Source organism: Oncorhynchus mykiss, chromosome Y (genome assembly GCF_013265735.2).
Source record: "Oncorhynchus mykiss isolate Arlee chromosome Y, USDA_OmykA_1.1, whole genome shotgun sequence".
Taxonomy (NCBI): Eukaryota; Metazoa; Chordata; class Actinopteri; order Salmoniformes; family Salmonidae; genus Oncorhynchus; species Oncorhynchus mykiss.
The window spans coordinates 14,749,901-14,776,974 of NC_048593.1; the positions used below are offsets into that span (position 1 = coordinate 14,749,901).

Consider the following 27,074-nt stretch of genomic DNA (forward strand, 5'->3'; position numbering starts at 1 on the left):
GAGCCACATCAATTTACAGAAATACTCATAATAAACATTAATAAAAAGATACAAGTGTTATTCACAGAATTAAAGATAGACTTCCGCTGTGTCATATTTTTAAAAAACTTAACGGAAAAAGAAAACCGTGCAATAATCTGAGTACAGCGCTCATTCGACAAAACAAGACAAACAGATATCCGCCATGTTTGAGTCAACAGAAGTCAGAAATAGCATTATAAATATTCACTTACCTTTGATGATCATCAGAATGCACTCCCAGGAATCCCAATTCCACAATAAAATGTTTGATTTGTTTGATAAAGTTAATAATTTATGTCCAAATTCCTCCTTGTTGTTAGCGCATTCAGCCCAGTAATCCAAGTTCATGACGCACGAGCAAACGAAAAGTCCAAAAGTTCCGTTACAGTCCGAAGAAACATGTCAAATTATTGATTCTATACATCTTTAGGATGTTTTTAACATAATGTTCCAACCGGAGAAATCCTTTGTCTTCAGAAATGCAATGGAACACGAGCTAACTCTCACGTAAACGAGTTTATGGCACTCTGCCAGACCACTGACTCAAAGAGCCCTTATGAGCCCCTCCTTTACAGTAGAAGCATCAAACAAGGTTCTAAAGACTGTTGACATCTAGTGGAAGCCTTAGGAAGTGCAATTTGACCCCATAGACCTGGTTTTCAATAGGCCAAGCGTTGAAGAACTACAAATCTCAGATTTCCCACTTCTTGGTTGGATTTTTCTCAGGTTTTCGCCTGCCATATGAGTTCTGTTATACTCACAGACATCATTCAAGTTTTAGAAACTTGTGTGTTTCCTATCCAAATCTACTAATAATACGCATATATTAGCAACTGGGACTGAGTAGCAGGCAGTTTACTCTGGGCACGCTATTCATCCAAACGCCCCCTATCTTAAACAGAATAACCAGGCATCCTCTACTGATGGAATGAGGTCAATCCTAATGAGCAGTAATTCTGAATGCAACATTCTAACAGTGTTTTTAATATATTTCACAAGGCTTTGGGTAACGGAATATGATTTGTATTTTATTTCAAATAACACAATTGCATTTTAATTTGTTTATATGTTACGACTATGAAACAAAGCATATGCGTTGGAAGATGGTAACAGCTTAGGTTTATAACAACAACAAAAAAACACCAAGAAGCATGGTCAGATGACACGCTGTCAAATTATGAAAACATCAGTAACAACACTAGAATCGCCAAGTGGCCTTGATAGTGAAACTCAGCACAAAAGAAATAATGGCATAGTAATGAATATAAGTGTCTATATGATATCAGTAAAAAAATAGTACATTTTTGCCAGCTCGTGCTTGTGTGCGTTACTTCAAGCAATGTCATCAGTTGGATTTAACTTTTTTGTGACAGGGGGCAGTATTTTCACGTCCGGATTAAATGCATGCCCAAATTCAACTGCCTGCTACTCATCCCCAGAAGATAAGATATGCATAGTATTAGTAGATTGGGATAGAAAACACTCTGAAGTGTCTAAAACTGTTTGAATCATGTCTGAGTATAACAGAACTTATTTAGCAGGCAAAACCCAGAGGACAAACCATTCAGATTTTGTTTTTGTTTTGAGGTCAATCTTTTCAATGGGTTTTCATTGGGAATCCAGATTTCTAAGGGACCTTCTTGCAGTTCCTATCGCTTCCACTGGATGTCAACAGTCTTTAGAAATTGGTTGAGGTTATTCTTTGTGTAATGAAGAAGTACGGCCATCTTGAACGAGGGTCACTTGAAGTGTACTGTTAGATAGAGGCGCGTGACCAGAAAGCATGCTTCAGTTTATTTTCTTCCTGTATTGAACACAGATCATCCAGTCTTCAATGTTATCGATTATTCACGTAAAAAAATACCTAAAGTTGTATTACAAAAGTAGTTTGAAATGTTTTGGCAAAGTTTACCGGTAACTTTTGAGATATTTTGTAGTCACGTTGAGCAAGTTGGAACCAGTGTTTTTCTGGATCAAACGCGCCAAATAAATTAAAATTTTGGATATATTTTGGACAGAATTAATCGAACAAAAGGACCATTTGTGATGTTTATGGGACATATTGGAGTGCCAACAAAAGAAAAAGGTAAGGCATGAATTATATCTTTATTTCTGCATTTTGTGTCGTGCCTGCAGGGTTGAAATATGGTTTCTATTTGTTTACGGAGGTCTCTCCTCAGATAATAGCATTGTTTGCTTTCACCGAAAAGCCTTTTTGAAATCTGACATGTTGGCTATATTCACAACAAGTGTAGCTTTAATTTGCCATCTTGCATGTGTGATTTAATGAAAGTTAGATTTTTATAGTAATTTATTTGAATTTGGCGTTCTGCATTTCCCCTGGCATTTTCCCAGAGGTTAATTTAGTTATCCCATACCGAACAGTTGACACAATTTTCGTAACTTTCACTTGCTAGAGACACTGACATACCTTTGTTTGGTTGTAGTGTGTAATAGTGTCACACCCTGGTCAAAGTATTTTGTGTTTATCTTTATTTATTTGGTCAGGCCAGGGTGTGGCATGGGTTTTTGTATGTGGTGTGTATGTATGGGGATTGTAGCTAGTGGGGTGTTCTAGCTAAGTCTATGGCTGTCTGAAGTGGTTCTCAATCAGAGGCAGGTGTTTATCGTTGTCTCTGATTGGGAACCATATTTAGGCAGCCCTATTCTTTGTGTTTGTCGTGGGTGATTGTCCTTAGTGTCCTGATGTCATTGTTCTGTGTTAGGTTACACAAGTATAGGCTGTTTCGGTTTTCGTTAAGTTTATTGTTTTGGTAGTGTTTGTGTTTAGTGTGTTACTTCATTAAACATGGATTGCAATAGACACGCCGCATTTTGGTCCGACTCTCCTTCTCATCAAGAAAACCGTTACAGAATCACCCACCACAAAGGGACCAAGCAGCGTGTCAACAGGCAGGAACAGCCCAAAGTGGAGTACAGTATGGACTATACTTCTTGGGAGGAGATAGACAGGTGGGCGGTCGACCCAGGGAGAGTGCCGGAGCCCGCCTGGGATTCGATGGAGCAGTGCGCGGAAGGATATAGGAGAATGGAGTTTGCGAAGCAAGCAAGGCGGCGCGGACGGAGGCCCCATAGTCAGCCCCAAAAATTTCTTGGGGGGGGGCTCAGGGAGAGTGTGGCAGAGTCAGGAGCCAGACCTGAGCCAACTCTCCCTGTTTATCGTGAGGAGCCAAGGAGGAGACCAGAACCAGAGCCGGTGTTGGAGGTGAGCGAAACAGAGACTGTGAAGGAGTTAATGGGGAAATTGGAGGAGAGAGAAATGAGGGAGTTGCTGTGTTGGTGTTTTAAACATGGAATTCGCCCGACGGAGCGTGTCGGGGATTTGATGGCACCTGGGTCAGCGCTCCATACTCGTCCTGAGGTGCGTGTTAGTCGGCTGGTGAAGATGGTGCCAGTCTCACGTACCAGGCCTCCTGTGCACCTCCCTAGCCTTGCACGTCCTGTGCCAGCACCGCTCTCAAGATCTCCAGTACGCCTTCACGGTCTAACCCATCCTGTGCCACCTCCACACCCCAGCCCTCCGGTAGCAGCTCCCCGCACCAGGCTTCCTGTGCGTGTCCTCGGCCCAGTACCACCAGTGCCAGCACCACGCATCAGGCCTACAGTGCGCCTCGCCTGTCCAGCGCTGTCGGAGCCCTCCTCCTCTCCAGCGCTGTCGGAGTCTCCCGCCTGTTTAGCGCTGTTAGAGCCTTCCTTCTCTACAGCGCTGCCGGAGTCTCCCGCCTGTTCAGAACTGCCAGTTAGCATAGAGCTGCCAGTTAGCATAGAGCTGCCAGTTAGCATAGAGCTGCCAGTTAGCATAGAGCTGCCAGTTAGCATAGAGCTGCCAGTCTGCAAGGAGCTGCCAGTCTGCAAGGAGCTGCCAGTCTGCATAGAGCTGCCAGTCTGCAAGGAGCTGCCAGTCTGCAAGGAGCCGCCAGAGCTGCCTGTCTGCAGGATGCCGCCAAAGCTGCCTGTCTGCAAGGAGCCGCCAGAGCTGCCAGTCTGCAAGGAGCCGCCAGAGCTGCCAGTTAGCATGGAGCAGCCAGGGCCGCCAGTCAGCATGGAGCAGCCAGGGCCGCCAGTCAGCATGGAGCAGCCAGGGCCGCCAGTCAGCATGGAGCAGCCAGGGCCGCCAGTCAGCATGGAGCAGCCAGTCAGCATGGAGCAGCCAGTCAGCATGGAGCAGCCAGAGCAGCCAGTCAGCATGGAGCAGCCAGAGCTGCCAGTCAGCATGGAGCAGCCAGTCAGCATGGAGCAGCCAGAGCTGCCAGTCAGCATGGAGCAGCCAGTCAGCATGGAGCAGCCAGAGCTGCCAGTCATCATGGAGCAGCCAGTCAGCATGGAGCAGCCAGAGCTGCCAGTCGACCAGACTCTCCCAGATCTGCCAGTCGACCAGACTCTCCCAGATCTGCCAGTCGACCAGACTCTCCCAGATCTGCCAGTCGACCAGACTCTTCCAGATCTGCCAGTCGACCAGACTCTTCCAGATCTGCCAGTCGACCAGACTCTTCCAGATCTGCCAGTCGACCAGACTCTTCCAGATCTGCCAGTCGGCCAGACTCTTCCAGATCTGCCAGTCGGCCAGACTCTTCCAGATCTGCCAGTCGGCCAGACTCTTCCAGATCTGCCAGTCGGCCAGACTCTTCCAGATCTGCCAGTCGGCCAGGTTCTGGTAGATTCATCAACCTGCCTGAGCTTCCTCTCACTCCTGAGCTTCCTCTCACTCCTGAGCTTCCTCTCACTCCTGAGCTTCCCCTCAGTTCCGAGCTGCCTCAGTCCCGAGCTGCCCCTCAGTCCCGATCTGCTCCTCAGTCCAGTGGGGTTCTGGGTGAGGACTACTAGGTCATGGTCGGCGGCGAGGGTGGACTATCCAGGGACGCGAGGAGAAGGGACTAAGACATTGATTGAGTGGGGTCCACGTCCCGCGCCGGAGCCGCCACCATGGACAGACGCCCACCCGGACCCTCCCTATTGTTTTGAGGTGCGTTCGGGAGTCCGCACCTTAGGGGGGGGGGTTCTGTCACACCCTGGTCAAAGTATTTTGTGTTTATCTTTATTTATTTGGTCAGGCCAGGGTGTGGCATGGGTTTTTGTATGTGGTGTGTATGTATGGGGATTGTAGCTAGTGGGGTGTTCTAGCTAAGTCTATGGCTGTCTGAAGTGGTTCTCAATCAGAGGCAGGTGTTTATCGTTGTCTCTGATTGGGAACCATATTTAGGCAGCCATATTCTTTGTGTTTGTCGTGGGTGATTGTCCTTAGTGTCCTGATGTCATTGTTCTGTGTTAGGTTACACAAGTATAGGCTGTTTCGGTTTTCGTTAAGTTTATTGTTTTGGTAGTGTTTGTGTTTAGTGTGTTACTTCATTAAACATGGATTGCAATAGACACGCCGCATTTTGGTCCGACTCTCCTTCTCATCAAGAAAACCGTTACAAATAGTATAGGGTAATCTTGATTGTGTCTAGTTGTCTTGTCATTCTTCAGCAGAGTTGTGTACAACGGCTGTGCAGGTGCCTTATTTTGAGCAGAGGAAGGGAGCTCCTAATTATAAATACTTATTTTCCACCATGATTTGCAAATAAATTCATTAAAAAATCCTACAATGTGATTTTCTGGATTTTTTTTTCTCATTTTGTCTGTCATAGTTGATGTCTACCTATGATTAAAATTACAGGCCTCTCATCTTTTTATGTGGGAGAACTTGCACAATTAGTGGCTGACTAAATACTTTTTTGCCCCACTGTATATTGAAGCAACATCTCAATACTCACAGACATAAATCAAACAGTTGTAGAAACTTCAGAGTGTTTTCTATCCAATACTAATAATAATAATATGCAAATATTAGCAACTATGACTGAGGTGCAGGCCGTTTGATATGGGCACCTTTCATCCAAGCTACTCAATACTGCCAGTGCAGCCATTAAAAGTTCATCCTGATTACAGGTTTTTCACATGGACGATACACTGGAGATGATATAACACAATTGCGTGAAACAATAGAACTATATGAAACCAGGCCTGGTCTTCATAGCAGATTTGGAAAAGGCATTTGATAAAGTACAACGAGAATGTATATATACATTCTGGACTCTGTTCATTTTGGTGAATCTCTTGTACAATGGGTTTAAGTTATATATGGTAACCCCAGATGTAAAATAGCAGTAGCGGGAAAAGTACCCAATTGTCATACTTGAGTAAAAGTAAAGATACCTTTAAATGACTCAAGTAATAGTCAACCAGTAAAATACTACTTGAGTAAAAGTTCAAATGTATTGTGTTGTAAATCTAATTGCTAAAATAGACTTAAGTGTAAATCATTTCAAAATCTTCATACTTAAACCAGACAGAACAAATGTTTTTTTTGTTAGTTTACATTTACGGATAGTCAGGGGCACACGCCAATACTCACACACAATTTACAAACTAAGCATTTGTGTTTAGAGAGTCCGTCAGATCAGAGGCAGCAAATGACCAGGGATGTTCTCTTGATAAGTACGTTCAAAATGTAACGAGTACTTTGGGTGTCTGAGGAAATGCATGGAGTAAAAAGTACATTTTCTTTAGGAATGTAGTAGAGAAAAAGTAAAAGTTGTCAAAAATATAAAATAGTAAATTAAAGTACAGATACTCCAAAAAACGGCATAAGTAGTACTTTCAAGTATTTTTACTTAACTTCTTGGATATAGGGGGCGCTATTTTAATTTTTGGATGAAAAACGTTCCCGTTTTAAACAAGATATTTTGTCACGAAAAGATGCTCGACTATGCATATAATTGACAGCTTTGGAAAGAAAACACTGACGTTTCCAAAACTGCAAAGATATTGTCTGTGAGTGCCACAGAACTGATGTTACAGAAAAAACCCAGATAAAAATCCAATCAGGAAGTGCCGCATTTTTTGAAACCGCCTAATTTCAATGACTCCTTATATGGCTGTGAAGGTGCTAGGAGTCAGCTTACGTTTTCCATGTTTTCCCCAAGGTGTCTGCAGCATTGTGGCGTATTTTTAGGCATATCATTGGAAGATTGACCATAAGAGACTACATCTACCAGGTGGTCGCTTGGTGTCCTCCGTCGCAATTATTGCGTAATCTCCAGCTGCAGTATTTTTCCGTTTTCTTCTGATGAGAAGGCAACTGCCACCACTGATAGATTATCGAATAGATATGTGAAAAACACCTTGAGGATTGATTCTAAACAACGTTTGCCATGTTTCTGTCGATATTATGGAGCTAATTTTGAAAAAAGTTTGGCGTTGTAAGTGACTGCATTTTCCGGTGTTTTTCTTAGCCAAACGTGATGAACAAAACGGAGCTATTTCGTCTACACAAATAATATTTTTGGAAAAAATGAACATTTGCTATCTAACTAAGAGTCTCGTCATTGAAAACATCCGAAGTTCTTCAAAGGTAAAGATTTTATTTGAATGCTTTTCTTGTTTTTGTGAAAATGTTGCCTGCTGAATGCTAGGCTTAATGCTATGCTAGGCTATCAATACTCTTACACAAATGCTTGTGTAGCTTTGGTTGAAAAGCATATTTTGAAAATCTGAGATGACAGTGTTGTTTTCATGATTAGGAAACTTTGCGTTATGGTAATGAGCTTGAGGCTATGATTACGCTCCCGGATACGGAATTGCTCGACGCTAGAGGTTAAGGTCCTTACACCACTGTAAAATAGTAAATAATGTCACAAGGAGGTAAACAAGGTTGTCCAATGTCTCCTTATCTATTTATGCAAATCGAAATGTTCGCTATTAAAATCCAATCCATCAATAATATCATGGGGTTAGAAATCCAGGGCTTAAAAACAAGTGTCAACATATGCCGATGACTCTAGTTCTCTTAAATCCGCAATCAGGATCCCTGCACAATCTCATTAGCGAACTAGATGATTCCTGGCCGCTCTAGGAAGAGCCTTGGCCAGGGAAGTGACCAAGAACCCAATGGTAATTCTGACAGAGCTCCTCTGTGGAGACGGGAGAACCTTCCAGAATGACAACCATCTCTACCGCACTCCATTTGGCCTGGCTCGCAGTCAGGGTTTGCAAGGGGGGTTAAAGAAAGGAAAGTAGAGAATCATAGTAGTCACAAACCACAGTTGGGTTCACAAGCTTGGACAGTACAGTAAAGAAAGGTAGAGTACAGTTCACAGTAGCACACACTAGAGTTGAGTACACTATAATGTACAGAACTCTGCTGTGCTGTACTTTGATTTCCAAACTTGTGAAACAGACATTAATGATTTGGTTCATATTTAGTCCCGTCCAACCAACTTTGCATCAGTAAATCAGTAAAAAAGTAGTCCTTGTGCATAGAGCTGCATGGTTTGTTAAATTTTGAAATCAAATGGGCAGCGGTCTAAGATCCTGGTTCGATCCCAGGCTGTATCGCAGCCGGGCGTGACCAGGAGACCCACGAGGAGGCGCACAATTGGCCCAGCGTCGTCTAGGGGAGGGTTTGGCTGTCCAGGTTGTCCAGGTTGTCCTGTCCCATTGCACTCTAGCGACTACTGTGGCAGACTAGGCGCAATGCATGCTGACACGGTCACCAGGTGTACGGCGTTAAGTGGGCATCGTGTCGAGAAGCAGTGCAGCTTGGCGCAGTAGTGTTTCGGAGTACGCACGGCTCTCGACCGTCGCCTCTTCTGAGTCCGTCCGGGAGTTGCAGCGATGGGACGATTGGATATGACATTGGTGAGAAAAAGGGGTAAATATAATTTTTATTTTTTTACATTTCATAAATAAAAAACATATTATTTTTTTGATTCGCATAGATTATAAGTGAAATATCTGGAGACTCTGTTTCCGTGCATTTGCCCATGACACATTCAGTCGACTACCTCTCAGATGATATAGCATATTGGTGGGTTGCTGAAGAAATAAGCACCATCTGATAGATGGTCCACTTACAAGCAAAGTGGAGAGACAAATATAAACAAACATTAAGGCAGACTGGCCAATAAAAAGACAAAATTAAGATGGGCAAAATAACACACACTGGACAGAGGAACTGTGCCTAGAAGGCCAGCATCCCAGAGTCGCCGCTTCACTGTTGACGTTGAGACTGGTGTTTTGCGGGTACTATTTAATGAAGTTGCCAGTTGAGGACTTGGTCTGTTTCTCAAACTAGACACTAATGTACTTGTCCTCTGGCTCAGTTGTGCACAGGGGCCTCCCACTCCTCTTTCTATTCTGGTATGAGACAGTTGGTGCTGTTCTGTGAAGGGAATAGTACACAGCGTTGTACGAGATCTTCAGTTTCTTGGCAATTTCTCACAAGGAATATCCTTCATTTCTCAGAACAAGACTGACAAGTTTCAGAAGAAAGGGCTTTGTTTCTGGCCATTTTGAGCCTGTAATTGAACCCACAAATGCTGATGCTCCAGATACTCAACTAGTCTAAAGTTGTATTGCTTCTTTAACCATGACAACAGTTTTCAGCTGTGCTAACATAATTGCAAAAGGCTTTTCTAATGATCAATTAACCTTTTAAAATAATAAACTTGGATTAGCTAACACAACGTGCCATTGAAACACAGGAGTGATGGGTACTAGAGGTTGACCGATTAATCGGAATGGACGATTAATAAGGGCTGATTTCAAGTTTTCATAAATCGGAAATTGTTTTTTTTTACACCTGTATTTAATCTTTATTTAACTAGGCAAATCAGTTAAGAACACATTCTTAGGTCAATCCAGAGGTTTAATCCACAGTAAAACTATATAAAACAATGATAGTAAATGGTTGAAAACTGTATCTTAAAACGGCGTCTTCTATACAGGCACCCATCATCTGTTCCATGTAGATTTCAACTGACCCCGTCTTCCCATAATACAACTATAAAAACACACCCACAATGGGCCACTAGGGGTCATGACAAATAAACAACTTCCATACAACGCTGTACACAGTCAGCATTTCTATATTAATTCTATATACTTTAAATAATTCTATAGAAACATTCTATTCAATAACAAAAATATCTACAAATACTTTCTGATGCCAAAATGTTTAACAGTTTAAGTCTGGACATGAGACAGTCATTAGTTACAGTTCCTTGCGAAAGTATTCGGCCCCCTTGAACTTTGCGACCTTTTGCCACATTTCAGGCTTCAAACATAAAGATATAAAACTGTATTTTTTTGTGAAAAATCAACAACAAGTGGGACACAATCATGAAGTGGAACGACATTTATTGGATATTTCAAACTTTTTTAACAAATCAAAAACTGAAAAATTGGGCGTGCAAAATTATTCAGCCCCCTTAAGTTAATACTTTGTAGCGCCACCTTTTGCTGCGATTACAGCTGTAAGTCGCTTGGGGTATGTCTCTATCAGTTTTGCACATAGAGAGACTGACATTTTTTCCCATTCCTCCTTGCAAAACAGCTCAAGCTCAGTGAGGTTGGATGGAGAGTATTTGTGAACAGCAGTTTTCAGTTCTTTCCACAGATTCTCGATTGGATTCAGGTCTGGACTTTGACTTGGCCATTCTAACACCTGGATATGTTTATTTTTGAACCATTCCATTGTAGATTTTGCTTTATGTTTTGGATCATTGTCTTGTTGGAAGACAAATCTCCGTCCCAGTCTCAGGTCTTTTGCAGACTCCATCAGGTTTTCTTCCAGAATGGTCCTGTATTTGGCTCCATCCATCTTCCCATCAATTGTAACCATCTTCCCTGTCCCTGCTGAAGAAAAGCAGGCCCAAACCATGATGCTGCCACCACCATGTTTGACAGTGGGAAAGGTGTGTTCAGGGTGATGCGCTGTGTTGCTTTTACGCCAAACATAGCGTTTTGCATTGTTGCCAAAAAGTTCCATTTTGGTTTCATCTGACCAGAGCACCTTCTTCCACATGTTTGGTGTGTCTCCCAGGTGGCTTGTGGCAAACTTTAAACACTTTTTATGGATATCTTTAAGAAATGGCTTTCTTGCCACTCTTCCATAAAGGCCAGATTTGTGCAATATACGACTGATTGTTGTCCTATGGACAGAGTCTCCCACCTCAGCTGTAGATCTCTGCAGTTCATCCAGAGTGATCATGGGCCTCTTGGCTGCATCTCTGATCAGTCTTCTCCTTGTATGAGCTGAAAGTTTAGAGGGACGGCCAGGTCTTGGTAGATTTGCAGTGGTCTGATACTCCTTCCATTTCAATATTATCGCTTGCACAGTGCTCCTTGGGATGTTTAAAACTTGGGAAATCTTTTTGTATCCAAATCCGGCTTTAAACTTCTTCACAACAGTATCTCGGACCTGCCTGGTGTGTTCCTTGTTCTTCATGATGCTCTCTGCGCTTTTAACGGACCTCTGAGACTATCACAGTGCAGGTGCATTTATACGGAGACTTGATTACACACAGGTGGATTGTATTTATCATCATTAGTCATTTAGGTCAACATTGGATCATTCAGCGATCCTCACTGAACTTCTGGAGAGAGTTTGCTGCACTGAAAGTAAAGGGGCTGAATCATTTTGCACGCCCAATTTTTCAGTTTTTGATTTGTTAAAAAAGTTTGAAATATCCAATAAATGTCGTTCCACTTCATGATTATGTCCGACTTGTTGTTGATTCTTCACAAAAAAATACAGTTTTATATCTTTATGTTTGAAGCCTGAAATGTGGCAAAAGGTCGCAAAGTTCAAGGGGGCCGAATACTTTCGCAAGGCACTGTATATATGTATATATGTATATATATATATATATATGCATGCATTTGGAAAGTGAGGCAGGTTGGACGTACTGCCAAATTCTCTAAAACAAGGTGAGGCGGCTTACGATAGAGAAATTAACATTAAATTATCTGCCAACAGCTCTGGTGGACGTTCCTGCAGTCAGCATACCAATTGCATCTTCACTCAAAACTTGAGACATCTGTGGTATTGTTGTGTGACGACAACTGCACATTTTAGTGTGGCCTTTTATTGTCCCCAGCACAAGAAGCACCTGCATAATGATCATGCTGTTTAATCAGCTTCTTGATACGTCACACGTGTCAGGTGGATAGATTATCTTGGCAAAGTAGAAATGCTCACTAATAGGGATGTAAACAAATTTGTGCTCAACATTTTAGAGAAATACGCTTTCTGTGCACATGGAACATTTTATTTCAGCTCATGAAACATGGGACCAACACACGTTGCATTCATATTTTTGTCCAGTGTTGTATTTCTGATTGGCTTAATGCACCACCACTAATGAGCTGTTGGGCCTCTCAAAATAAATGTTTTCACCTCAAATCAGCAAGCAAACAAAGACTGTTTTTACATCCATTGAAATGACAATTCCTCAATGCATTTGAAAAATCTTTCCAGCCCTCTCCTTTTCGATAACCACTCAGCGTGAAAGGGAAAATGTCAAGCTCTGATCCAGTGGAAACGTCATAAAATAGGATTACCTGATTACTTGTTATCCCTTGCACAAATAGCCTACAGCTGTGTCTGTCCCGAGGTCACTGGGTAGAAAACTCTGAGGGCCCAGAATATTTTATACAAAGTTGCAAAGTGCTTCAGGCCAGACCCAAGTTAATAGCTGATACAATGTTTCAAGTTCATTACAGACAGGCCATGCGTAGCCAATGTGATTGATAGGATATACATTTTTAAAAATCAGGATATTTTCTACCTGCAGGCTGCAATGTTTTTATTTGTTGGCTTAAGGTAGGCTATTTTTACAGTTGGAAATGGCAATAGAAGTAACCTTTTAGGTTTGTATTTTTATTTAGATGTGGATAGAATTTTGATTAACCACTTGACAATGATTGAGATACAAAGACGTGATTCTAAATTAAACTGATCCACGAAAATGTGCATATGAAAACCATAACTGGCACGCAGATCGGTAGAAACTGAGATAAATTGGCATTCAACATGAAAGTTTGCGGACTCCTCCTCCTTGTTTTCCCAATATTTTGCCCCAGGAGCATCATTAACTTTCTTTGGTATGAAACAATACGTCCGTTGTGATAATTTACAATTATGGACTGTTAATGAAACCATAGGATGTGGTGAAAACAAGTCATCTTGGCATTACAATCTTGTTTTTATACATCATATTCTTCCATCCAACGCCACCCCCTGCATGATGAAGAGAAAGAGAACAGATTTTTTCAAAAGCTGATATTCTCTTTACCCAGCCAGGGTGAAAAAATTAGAGCAGATATTTTCCATAGTCCCATATAGAAGGTGAATAACAAGCTGTGGTTACATAACAAGGCATTAATCCTTCAAAAGCACCGAAATCCAGGTAGACTCCAGCAGCAGATTAAAATTCCACTGCTGTGTTATACTGTAGTAGACGGTAGAGCCCACAGCCCACACAAAACAAGGACTTTAGAAACACCACTAACCACTTGCAATCCAGAGTCGACTGCTCCAACGTGTCTTACCCATAGAGACACAATAACACTGTATTACTGTACTATATTTCATCACGTAGTCTTACCTAATGTGATTTGAATTTTTCAGAGCATTCTATGGTCCAACGCTCTCTGATAATGCACTGGACAAAAAATAAAACGCAACATGCAACAATTTCAAAGATTTTACTGAGTTACATATAGGTCTCCAGGGCCTAAGGGATTTCACAGGACTGGGAATACAGATATGTATCTGTTAATCACAGATACCTTTAAATAAAAAAATATTTTTAAGAGTAGGGGCGTGAATCAGAAAACCAGTCAGTATCTGGTGTGACCACCATTTGCCTCATGCAGCGCGACATCTTCTTCGCAGAGTTGATCAAGCTGTTGATCGTGGCCTGTTGTATGTGAACCCAATCCTCTTTAATGGCAGTGCAAGTTGCTGGATATTATTTAACTAGGCAAGTCAATTAAGAACACATTTACAATGACGGCCTAGGAACAGTGGGTTAACTGCCTTGTTCAGGGGATGAACCAGATTTTTACCTTGTCAGCTCCAGGATTAGATCTAGCAACCTTTCAGGTTAATGGCCCTAACCACTAGGCTACCTGCCACCCCATAGGCGAGAACTGGAACACACTGTCGTACATGTCGATCCAGAGCATTCCAAACTGCTCAAAGGGTGACATGTCTGGTGAGTACTCAGGCCATGGAAGAACTGGGACATGTTCAGCTTCCAGAAATTGTGTACAGATCCTTGCGACATGGGGCTGTGCAATATCATGCTGAAACATGGAGGTGATGGCGCCGGATGAATGGCACGACAATGGGCCTGAGGATCTCATCACGACAATGTTCCCTCAAAATAGTTTTTGTTCATCACTGAACTAATTTTAGGTCGGCTGAGCGCAAACTTGAACGTTGTGAAAATTCTGTGCAACTTCCAGTGAGCATTAAAGTTAGAGTTGTAACAGTGGCCAAGTAGGCTACTGTGGCTATTTGATCCTAAGGTAGTGCTACCAGTGGCCTACCATCAAAAATAATGGATAAAATGTATCCAATAACATTTTTAACATAGAAATAGCTGTTCTATCATTCAGCCTACAGTAGCAGCCAATGTGAGGTGTTCAATGTAAGCCTACGTTCCATGAGACTTTCGGAAAATCTGACCACGACTCCATTTTGTTGCTCCCAGCCGATAAACAGAAACTAAAACAGGAAACGCCCGTGCTCAGGTCTGTTCAATGCTGGTTCGACCACTCGGATTTCACTCTTCAAGATTGCTTCGATCACGTGGACTGGGATATGTTCCGCAAAGCGTCGGACAATAACATTGAAGAATACGCTGATTCGGTGAGCGAGTTTATTAGCAAGTGCATCGGTGATGTTGTACCCACAGCGACAATTAAAACCTTCCCCAACCAGAAACCGTGGATTAATGGCAGCATTCGTGCAGAACTGAAAGCGCAAACCACTGCTTTTAATCAGGGCAAGGCGACCGGAAACATGACCGAATACAAACAGTGTAGGTATTCCCTCCGCAATGCAATCAAACAAGCTAAGCGTAGAGACAAAGTAGAGTCGCAATTCAACGGCTTAGACACGAGAGGTATGTGGGCAGGGTCTACAGTCAATCACGGACTACAAAAAGAAAACCAGCCCCGTCGCGGACCACGATGTCTTGCTCCCAGACAAACTAAACTTCTTTGCTTGCTTTGAGGACAATACCGTGCCACCGACATGGCCAGCTACCAAAACCTGTGGGCTCTCCTTCACTGCTGCCAACATGAGTAAAACATTTAAACATGCTAACCCTCGCAAGGCTGCCGTCCCAGACGGCTTCCCTAGCCGCGTCCTTAGAGCATGCACAGACCAGCTGGCTGATGATTGATTATGTCCAGTCTGCTGTTACCACATGCTTCAAGAGGGCCATCATTGTTCCTGTTCCCAAGAAAGCTAACTGAGCTAAACGACGTAGCACTCACTTTCGTCATCATGAAGTGCTTTGAGAGACTAGTCAAGGACCATATCACCTTCACCATACCTGACACCCTAGACCCACTCCAATTTGCTTACCGCCCCAATAGGTCCACAGACAACACATAATACCTATGTAAGAATGCTGTTCATCAACTATAGCTCAGCATTTAACACCATAGTACCCTCCAAACTCGTCATTAAGCTCGAGACCCTGGGTCTCGACCCCGCTGTGTAACTGGGTCCTGGACTTCCTGACGGGCCACCCCCAGGTGGTGAGGGTAGAAACAACATATCCACCCCACTGATCTGCAACACTGGGGCTCCACAAGGGTGCGTTCTCAGCCCTCTCCTGTATTCCCTGTTCACCCATGACTGCGTGGCCATGCACACCTCCAACTCAAATCATCAGGTTTACAGACGACACTACAATGGTAGGTTTGATTGCCAACAACGACGAGACGGCCAACTGGGAGGGGGGGAGGGCCATCGGAGTGTGGTGTCAGGTAAATAACCTCACACTCAATGTCAACAAAACAAAGGAGATGATCGTGGACTTCAGGAAACAGCAGAGGGAGCAGCCCTCTACCCACATCTACAAGACAGCAGTGGAGAAGGTGGAAAGTTTTAAGTTCCTCGGCGTACACGGAAATGGTCCACCCACACAGACAGAGTGGTGAAGAAGGCACAGCAGTGCCTCTTCAACCTCAGGAGGCTGAAGAAATTCAGCTTGTCACCAAAAACACTCAAACTGTAATAGATGCACAATCGAGAGCATCCTGTCGGGCTGTATCACTGCCGGGTACGGCAACTGCTCCGCCCACAACCGTAAGGCTCTCCAGGGGGTAGTGAGGTCTGTACAACGCATCACTAGGGGCAAACGGCCTACCCTCCAGGACACCAACACCACCCGACGTCACAGGTAGGACAAAAAGATCAAAGACAACAACTACCCGAGCCACTGCCTGTTCACCCCGCTATCATCCAGAAGGCGAGGTCAGTACAGGTGCATCAAAGCTGGGACTGAGAGACTGAAAAACAGCTTCTATCTCAAGGCCATCAGACTGTTACACAGCCATCACTTACATTGAGTGGCTGCTGCCAACATACTGACTCATCTCTAGCCACTTCAATAATAAAAAATTGGATGTAATAAATGTATCACTAGCCACTTCAAACCATGCCACTTTATGTTTACATACCCTACATTACTCAACTCATATGTATATACTGTACTCTGTACGATCTACTGCATTTTGCCTATGCCGTTCAGCCATATATTTTTATGTACATATTCTTAAATCATTCCTTTAAACTTGTGTGTATAAGGTAGTTGTGAAATTGTTAGATTACTTGTTAGATATTACTGCATGGTTGGAAGTAGAAGCACAAGCATTTCTCTATATTCGCATTAACATCTGCTAACCATGTGTATGTGACAAATAAAATTTGATTTGTCAGTTAAAGCTTGGTCGCAAATGGGTCTTCCAAATGGACAATGACCCAAGCATACTTCCAAAGTTGTGGCAAAATGGCTTAAGGACAACAAAGTCAAGGTATTGGAGTGGCCATCACAAAGCCCTGACCTCAATCCTATAGAACATTTGTGGGCAGAACTGAAAAAGCGTGTGCAAGCAATGAGGCTTACAAACTTCACTCAGTTACACCAGCTCTGTCAGGAGGAATGGGCCAAAATTCACCCAACTTATTTTGGGAAGCTTGTGGAAGGTTACCCACAACGCTTGACCCAAGTTAAACAATTTAAAGGCAATGCTGCCAAATACTAATTGAGTGTATGTAAACTTCTGACCCACTGGGAATGTGATGAAAAAAAACAAAAGCTGAAATAAATCACTACTATTATTCTGACATTTCACATTCTTAAAATAAAGTGGTGATCCTATCTGACCTAAAACAGGGAATTTTTACTAGGATTAACGGTCAGGAATTGTGAAAAACTGAGTTTAAATGTATTTGGCTAAGGTGTATGTAAACATCTGACTTCAACTGTATATATATATATATATATATGCCTTAATTTCTCCAAAATAGACTTATCTTTCATTTGACACCCAATTTTAAATGCTCTATTGAATTTCACATGTTGGTGCTCCTGCATGGATCCTTTTACATGGAAATGGCCTACTATCAATTCATTGCTTGAAAATTACCATCACTTGGAAGTGCTATAGATTGGAGAAGAGATGTGTGTTGGAGGGATGATTTGTGTGTAGGCCTGCACAGCTCATTAGACTCACAAAAGGAGAATCCACCACAACGTTATTGGTGTAAAAATAAGAATAAACATATAAGCCCATTTCTCTAACACAAGGGAGCAGCAAACAAGCTGTTCTGATCTAGAAGGAACACAGAATTCCTGATCAGCCCACAGACATGAAAAAACATGACTGTATAAACACCTGGAAAATGTTTTAGTTCTAGTGTTCAAAAGGAGGACATTTTCACATGGCATAGTGGTAGAGTAAGTAACATTCCAGGGACCTGGGCTTGTGGAAGGACCACAAGTTGACAAAACTGTTCTAGTCTGGTATTGAAATCCAAAAGGGTTGTTCCACCTCAAAAAGTACAAGAAAGAAGATTAACACCCACCATCTCAGATAGTTCTGAAATCGTTTCTGTCGTTCGATACGATTGGCATTCCTGAAAAATTATATTGTTTAAATATAATCCAATCTCAGAAAAACAGAGAACTGATACTGTATACTGGATATTCGGTGTGATTGGCAAGGGTGTGAGGGGTCCATGAGTGTCTTTTTTTGGTGGGGGGATTCCTCATGTCTCACACCTTAGTAGGAAAATCTGATGTTGGGTACTACATTTATTGAATATTATCTGAATCTTACACATTAAAATGACAATTTTGGGCGTAATCAATAAGCGTAATTTCCCAGAGATAAAAATGTAATTTCAACAAAATAATGTTTCAGGAATGCCAGTGTTACCTGTTTCTAACTACAGAAACCATCTGATGTGGGTGTCATGGCTTGCTGAAATGACATGGAACAACTCAAAAAGGTAAAACCACATCCTTTTTGTCAATCATCCCACCAGGATGTTGGAAATGTATTGCTACGTTTTAGGACACTGAAATAATCTGCTGTGTAAATTGCAGAGGGGCACAGGATCATCCGTTTTATTACTCTGGACAAAACTCTGAGTTGTGTGTGAGCAACTGCAACAATGTTTTCCAAGTTCGCCGATATTTCATAGAATCAAAACATCCGTCTCCAGATAAAAATAATTGTTTCATTTACAAGGGCTCTTTCCAACATAGTAGCCTCCAGGACCTGTCATTACATGGCAAACATACATAACTAGCCATATCTGGCTGGACCACCAGTTCGCAGCTTTCATGAGGTAAGTATAGACAGACAGTACTGCTAAGATGCAGCTGGACTGATGAACACAGAGTTCAATTCAAATTTGCAGCATTTCATTTTTCATGCAGTAGACTTCGGCCGGTTAAATGGCGTCGAAGAGAGAAAGAGGGTGAGCTTGAGTCAGTAAAAAATGTCAGGGGAAAAAGGGAGATGATTTTTTTTAAAGAAGAATGGTAGAAAGTGTAAGCAGAGTGAGCTGTTCACCAGATCGAAGACAGGAGGAGAAATTAAAGTGAATGAGGGCAAAGTATCAGAGCTGGTAGGTTTGGTGAATTTCTCGGAGCTTGAGGCTAACAAAGAGGGTCAGGATGGAAAAAAGTGGACCCTTGCCTTTTGGCTGATCCATTTGTGGAATAAGGGTGGGTGAAAACAGAGTTGGGTGCTGCGGAATCGGTGAAGGTAGCCAGAAGTGGTCTTGTGATAATTGTTTGCGTTTCTGCTGGTCAAAGGGAGCAGGCACTCCGCGTTAAACAAACCGGGACAAGAGGGGTGAATTGTTTTGCTCTCAAGGATAGGGCGCAATTGAGGAGTAATTACTGAGGTAGGGGTAAATGTGAAAGTTTGACCAACTGAAGGGGAAGATACCCGGTGTTTGTGGTGCTCGTATGATGGCGCGGCGCAGACAGAGTGGCGTGAGTGGTAAAACAGAAGAGTCGTTGTCTGTCCTTTGGAGTTTTGATATTGAGTCTTTGCCCGACAAGGTGATGTTCGCATATAGAAGGTTTCCGGTACGAGCTTCTGTGCCAAATACATTGCATTGTTACAGGCGTCAAGCGTTTGGGCATGTGGCAGCAATGTGTAGGAGGGAGGTTCCTAGGTGTGAGAAGTGTGCAGAAGTGCATGAGACAAAGGAATGTGTAGCATTGGGGAAAGTAGTGGTATGTGTTAATTGTAGGGGTGCCCATGGGGCTGGGGACCAGAAATGTCCAGTGCGAGAGTGGCAGTTTAAGGTTTCCAGGGTTAGAGTAGTGCAGAAGTTGTCGCATGCTGAGGCAGTGAAGAAAGAGGAAGATGGCTCAAGGGGGAGGGATCCTGAGAGGAGTGGTGAAAGTAGTAGATCTGTACCAGTACAGAGGGATAGATCAACAAATGCTATGTTTCAGCAAGATTGGATTTGTAGCATTTATAACAGAAAATTGAGGTTGTGGTGACAAGTCTTCTCAACAAAGCCTGGATACATACACCACAGTTCAAAAGTTCGGGGTCACTTAGAAATGTCCTTGTTTTTGAAAGAAATGTACTTTTTTTCTCCATTAAATAACATCAAATTGATCAGAAATACAGTGAAGACACTGTTAATGTTGTAAATGACTATTGTAGCTGGAAACGGCTGATATTTTGGAATATCTACATAGGCTTCCAGAGGAACATTCTCAGTAACCATCACTCCTGTGTTCCAATGGCACATTGTGTTAGCTAATCCAAGTTTATTATTTTAAAATGCTAATTGAGCATTAGAAAACCCTCGTGCAATTATGTTAGCATAGCTGAAAACTGTTGTCCTGATTGAAGGCTATTCCATGTGAAAAGTTGGCAAGAAACTGAAGATCTTGTACAAAGCTGTATACTACTCCCTTCTCAGAACAGCGCAAACTGGCCCTAACCCGAATAGAAAGAGGAGGGGGAGGCCCCTGTGCACAACTGAGCAAGAGGACAAGTACATTAGTGTGTCTAGTTTGAGACAGACGCCTCAAGTTCTCAACTAAATACTACCCGCAAAACACCGGCCTCAACGCCAGTGACGAGGCGACTCTGGGATGCTGGACTTCTAGGCAAAGTTCCTCAGTCCAGTGTCTATGTTTTGCCCATTATAATATTTTATTTGCCAGTCTGCGATATGGCTTTTTCTTTGCAACTCTGCCTAGAAGGCCAGCATCCCGGAGTCGTCTCTTCCCTGTTGACATTGAGACTGGTGTTTTGCGGGTCAAACATTTCTATTTTTGTTTCATCAGACCAGAGGACATTTCTAATACTAATACGTTTTATTCAGCTAAAATATTATACTCTGAATAATACTTTAGCTGAAATTAAGTAACAATTTCTTATTTCTCACAAGCAGTGCGCACACATACGCAACAAGGCATGATGGTTGTCACCTTTGCGAGGGCGCACACACACCTGCCATTCAAGCCACTCCACCCAAAGACATTATTACTAACGTTTAATGGGTAAATTACCATTTTGTCGCCTCCTTCCCCATGTTCTTTATTCCCCGGTTCCACCGCCTCGTCTGCCACACTCTTTTCTTCCTTCCCTTCTGTTTTTAGAGTGACGAAGTCTGAAGTGTCTTGGTTGTTGAAATACTCGTAATATTGGTGCACTTCTTCTAAACAGATGTCTATACTTTCTCCCTCTGACAAGGTTTCGGAGCCTGAAGAGGACTGGCTCCCGCTGTCGCTTCCAAAAGTCTCCAAGTGTTGCGCTTCCATAATGTCAGAGTCCACTAACACCCATCACGCCAGTTTAGGTCAATCAATATAAGTCACCGCGTATTATTGGTTAAAATGTTAACCCAGAGCAATGTCTACCTGTACACCGTTTAGGTCATATTGCGGTTTGAATGCACCGTGTTGCACGAACACCGTTGAAAAGTTCCATTCAGTGGAAGTTCCAAGGCTACAACACGGACACAACCGTTTCATCTTTGGCTGCGTGAAATGCTGTTCGTAGCAAAAAGTGCCTGGAGTTGGTTTCATTTCATATCTCTGCCGACCAAAAGATCCGCTGTGCGCCGTCAATCTTGTAGTATGAATTCTAACAGACAGACTGACATCCACCAGTGGTGTGTATCCATGGTTTCCCCCAACAAACTACTAATTACAAAAACGAAATAATGAATCTTTCGTCTCTCTGTGTCATCATTTCCCTTCAATTCTCAAGAGGCAGACTGTAGCTCACATGAGAAAACACCCGAGCGAGCGAAACAACGCCCCTCTGTCTCTGGACGTGTAGGCCATCTATCTGATGCTGTCTGGTCCAAACGAGTATGACATTGTTGCTGCCCGTAGCATTGAAAGCAAGGGAAGCCAGCGAACATTTGGCCTCCCTTGATAAAACAAAGTTTACAAAATTAGCCAAGCTCAACAGCCACATCGTATTTAGCTTACATTGATTGGACTACATTGTTTTTGGTATCTTTTAGTTGTCAATGTATTAGACTAAGCAGAGGTGATTTGATGATGTTGAAATGGCGTTGGAATAGTGGAGGCAGCTCCTGTTTTCTTTGCGACTTGCGGTAACTCTCTGTGGTTCTAAATCAATAGTTTAATGGTTTGTAAATGTCAGAAACATTAACTTGCTTGACCGTGCTGTAGGTCATGTAACTGTTGTTACATGCAATATGCTTTGTGGACTTCACCGTACAGAGGTTGCTATCCGATTTTGTGATAAAACAAAGGTGTGGTTGAATTTATTCTGCCACTGTGTCTTCTTATTGTCTCAGCGTTTAGGCCGACAGGCTATATCACGGTCGCAAGACATATGAACTAACAGGTTATAGAGCAAACAACGCAATCATCACAACACCGGTTGTAATATGGCTTTTTTTTGCAGGGGTGGGGCTTGGCTTCCCCAGTGATTTTTACCCACGCACCACTTCTGACATCCACACTCATCATATTACATTGGTACCATGTGTGTAACGCTCAATACGATGAGAGAGAATTGTGTGAGCTTCGCTCCTGTTGACACCCAGATCATTTTGATCTGAATTTCCAACCACATTTTAGCATGGAACCTTTTTTGCATAGTGGTGCTTTTCCATCAAGATCCCTGCACCAGTGTGTCGCCAGTGTCTTATGTTAAAGTAGGCTCTAGTGTTATTGTGTTTACATCAGAAGTTTGACACCAAAACTGCATTTCCAAAACTGGGGGTCGCGGCCTGATTTGAAAACGGGGTTGCGAGAGAAACTCAAAGAAATGTGTGGTTAAAGTAGTCCTGTCTAGCTAGCTAGCTTACAAATGTTGCTCATATTCTAATAACACTATCTACCCAGCATATAGTTTACAATATGACTGCCTTCATATATTTGATTTAAATAATCAACTTTGCTTACCTTATTAATAAATGGATAAATAACCCCTTTGTTAATCTAAGAGTGTATTATTTTATTAAACACATTATTTCCTCTTGCATCTAGCTAGCATTTAGTTTGCAACAGCAAAGGTTTTTATGAACCTTGCTGTTTGCCACTCTGACCTCGGCAACAATGTTGCAAAATACGAATTTGATCTCTCCTTGCTATAGAGAGTTAGCAGTGTCAACGGTCAGCTAGTCATTTTTCTGATCAGGCAAAATCATGCAGCATTAATATGGATATAAATGTCAATGCAAAACAGCTAAATCAAATGAAAAGGGAGCTAGTTAGTCATTTCAGAGTTTGATTTGGCTGGGTTAAGTTTAGTTAGCTGTTGTTTGCTCAAACCACATAACATAGGTTCTTTGCTTTCACAGGGAATATACAGTACCAGTCAAAAGTTTGGACACACATACTCATTCAAAGGTTTTTCTTTATTTTTTCTTTATTTTTACTATTTTCTACATTGTAGAATAACAGTGAAGACATCACAACTATGAAATAACAAATATGGGATCATGTAGTAACCAAAAAAGTGTTGAACAAATCAAAATATATTTAATATATTTTATATATATATTATAAAATATATATTTTTTGATTCTTCAAAGTAGCCACCCTTTGCCTTGTCAGCTTTGTCAGCTTTGCACACTCTTGGCATTCTCTCAACCAGCTTCACCTGGAATGATTTTCCAACAGTCTTGAAGGATATGCTGAGCACTTGTTGGCTGCTTATCCTTCGCTCTACGGTCCAACTCATCCTTGTCACCTATACTCCCTCTCTGCCCTCTAGGTCATCAGGCTACTGATTATCCCGCACACCTGTCACCATCGTCAAGCACACCAGCGCCTTATGTCACTCACCCGGACTCCATCACCTCCTGGATTATCTTCCCAATATCTATCACTACCCTTGGTTCTTTCCTCAGGTGTTTTTGACTCTGTTTCATGTCGATGCGTTGTTTGTGTTTCGTGTTTATTGTTTTGTTTATTTATTAAAACACTCACTCCCTGTACTTTCTTCTCGACTCTCAGCGCACTCGTTACAATCCCAAACCATCTCAATTGGGTTGAGGTTAGGTGATTGTGGAGGTCAGGTCATCTGATGCAGCACTCCATCACTCTCCTTCTTGGTCAAATAGCACAGCCTGGAGGTGTGTTGGGTCATTGTCCTGTTGAAAAACAAATTATAGTCCCACTAAGCGCAAACCAGATGGGATTGGGGTATCGCTGCAGAATGCTGTGGTAGCCATGCTGGTTAAGTGTGCCTTGAATTCTAAATATATCACTGACAGTGTCACCACCAGCACCTCCTCCTCCATGCTTCACGTGGCAACCACACATGCAGAGATCATCCGTTCACCTACTCTGCATCTCACAAAGACACGGCGGATGGAAACAAAAATCAAACATTTGGACTCATCAGACCAAAGGACAGATTTCCACCGGTCTGATGTCATTTGCTCATGTTTCTTGGCCCAAGCAAGTCTCTCCTTATTATTGTTGTCGTTTAGTAGTGGTTTCTTTGCAGCAATTCATCCATGGCCTGATTCACGCAGTCTCCTCTGAACAGTTGATGTTGAGATGTGTCTCTTACGTGAACTCTGTGAAGCATTTATTTGGGCTGCAATTTCTGAGGCTGGTAACACTAATGAACTTATCCTCTGCAGCAGAGGTACCTCTGGGTCTTCCTTTCCTGTGGCGGTCCTCATGAGAGCCAAGCTTCATCATAGCGCTTGATGGTATTTTGCAACTCTGGGTCATCCTTTCCTGTGGCAGTCCACATGAGAGCAAGTTTCATCATAGCGTCTCACCTTTATGTTAAGGGTCAAAATGCACTTTCAATGGGTTATGACTTCCAACACCACCCCAGGTATTCCTACTGAATCACTACATTGGTGGCAGGCAGTAGTGGGATAACCCCCCAGTCTCTCAGGCCTGTGTTGGACGTGATTTTCGTTTAGCTTGTTCGTAATCAGATATCTCTATCAATGCTGAGCTCTTTAATCACATTGTTGTTTGCTGATGTGTTTTCTTTCCCTAATGCACTGTATCATCTGTAGACGTTGACTCACATACTGTAATGAATGACATGCCTCTTAGCCTCTTAACTACTACCACACAAACACACACAGAGGTTAGGAGAATTGGGCACCGGAATCATTTGAAATAGTGATAAACAACTGAAAAACGGGTCTGTTTCATTTGAGGAAGTGAGTAATATGCGATGTCCCGGTGCTCGTTTACGCAATAATGATTTGTAATCGTTACAGAAGATGGATGCAACCAGCTCCAAAGCCTTCAGAATTGGGTCAACATACTGTAAAGTATACATGGAATTGTTTTAAGAAGGTTATACCAAGGATGATTTTGCTATTTGATTTGGAATTGTAAGACCCCTAGAAGTATAAAAAATAAAATACAAAAAAAAATATTTGATGAACATTTTTCTTTGGCCTTACTGCTACAGTATTAGCTTATACAAGTGCATTGAATGACAGATTCACTACATGGAACAACAGATAGTCCCTCCCAAAAAATTGGAAGGAAGTTTGTTCTGAAATGTCGCTCCTATTTCTGAGAGATATTAGAAAGATCAGGAAATTGTACCATTTTTTAGATGTATTCAACCCCTTACTCTTGTCACTAAACAGGCTCTATATATACACAGTACATTACAATCATACCTTATTTGTCACATGCCCCGAATACACACAGGTATAGTAGACTTTACAGTGAAATGCTTACTTACAAGCCCTTTACCAACCATGCAGGTTTAAGAAATAAGTGTTAAGAAAGTATTTAATAAAATAAACTGAAGTAAAAAAGAGAAATTGAAAAATAAACAATTAAGGAGCAACAATAAAATAACAGAAGCGAGGCTATATACAGAGGCTACCGGTACAGAGTCGAGGCAATTGAGGTAATATACTGTATGTAGGTAGAGATAAAGTGACTATGCATGGATAATAAACAGAGGGCAGCAGAAGCGTAAATATGGGGGTGGGGGAGGGGGATAATGCAAATAGTCCAGGTAGCCATTTGATTAGCTGTTCAGGAGTCTTATGGCTTGGGGGTAGAAGCTGGAAAGAAGCATTATGGACCTAGACTTGGCGCTCCGGGTATCGCTTGCCATGCAAGTAGCAGAGAGAACAGTCTATGACTAGAGTGACTGGAGTTTTTTCCCATTTTTAGGGCCTTCCTCTGACACCGCCTGGTATAGAAGTCCTGGATGGCAGGAAGCTTGGCCCCAGTGATGTACTGGGCCGTACGCACCACCCTCTGTAGTGCCTTGCGGTCAGAGGCTGAGCAGTTGCCATAACAGGCAGTGATGCAACGAGTAAGGATGCTCTCGATGGTGCAGCTGTAGAAAGTTTTGAGGATCTGAAGACCCATGCCAAATCTTTTCAGTCTCCTGACGGGGAATAGGCGTTGTCTTGCCCTCTTCACAACTGTTTTGGTGTGTTTGGACCATGATAGATTGTTGGTGATAGACACCAAGGAACTTGAAGTGCTCAACCTGCTCCACTACAGCCCCATCGATGAGAATGGGGGCGTGCTCGGTCCTCATTTTCATTTAGTCTTCAATCATCTCCTGTGTCTTGATCACGTTGAGGGAGAGGATGATATTCTGGCACCACACTGCCAGGTTTCTGACCTCCTCCCTATAGGTTGTCTCATCGTTTTCGGTGATCAGGCCTACCACTGTTGTGTCGTCGGCAAACCTTAATGGTGGTGTTGGAGTCGTACGTGGCCTTGCAGTCATGGGTGAACAGGAAGTGTCCCCCCCCCCCCTGGGGGTCCACCGTGTTGTGGATCAGCATGGCATATTTTTTTTAATCCATTTTAGAATAGGGCTGTAACATAACAAAATGTGGAAAAGGGTAAGGGGTCTGAATACTTTCTGAATGCACTGTATTTACCCCAGTGGTCAAAATTGGTTGGAAGATATATTTTCATTGTTTTTTGACTGTCTTTTCATCCAAAAAGTATTGTGTTCACATGCTGTTTTTTGTTATTTCCTGTCAATTCATGTCCAATTAAGATCCTGCTGAGGCAAAGATCCTGCAATGGCTTGTTGTAATGTACCTCCTTTGGTGCTTAGTAATGATCATAACAACTCAATGATATCGTTTAGATTTGGTTTTTATTTAATCCATGTAGATGTATTTATTGAATCCATACTATCATTCACAGCATGCACTATGATCATGTTATTTTTCCATTTAC

The 27,074-nt window shown here is 42.5% G+C and overlaps 1 protein-coding gene across 2 annotated transcripts in view; it reads right to left on the reverse strand.

Moving 5' to 3' along the window:
* Nucleotides 1-21,741, reverse strand: part of LOC110509694 (microtubule-associated serine/threonine-protein kinase 3) — a 181,867-nt gene extending 160,126 nt beyond the window's left edge. For both annotated transcript variants that reach the window (XM_021590734.2, XM_021590733.2), the window contains exon 1: nt 20,946-21,741. In XM_021590734.2, coding sequence (XP_021446409.2) covers nt 20,946-21,197 — 252 coding nt within the window. In that variant the 5' untranslated portion in view covers nt 21,198-21,741. The remainder of the gene's footprint in view (nt 1-20,945) is intronic.
* Nucleotides 21,742-27,074: the final 5,333 nt, after the last annotated feature.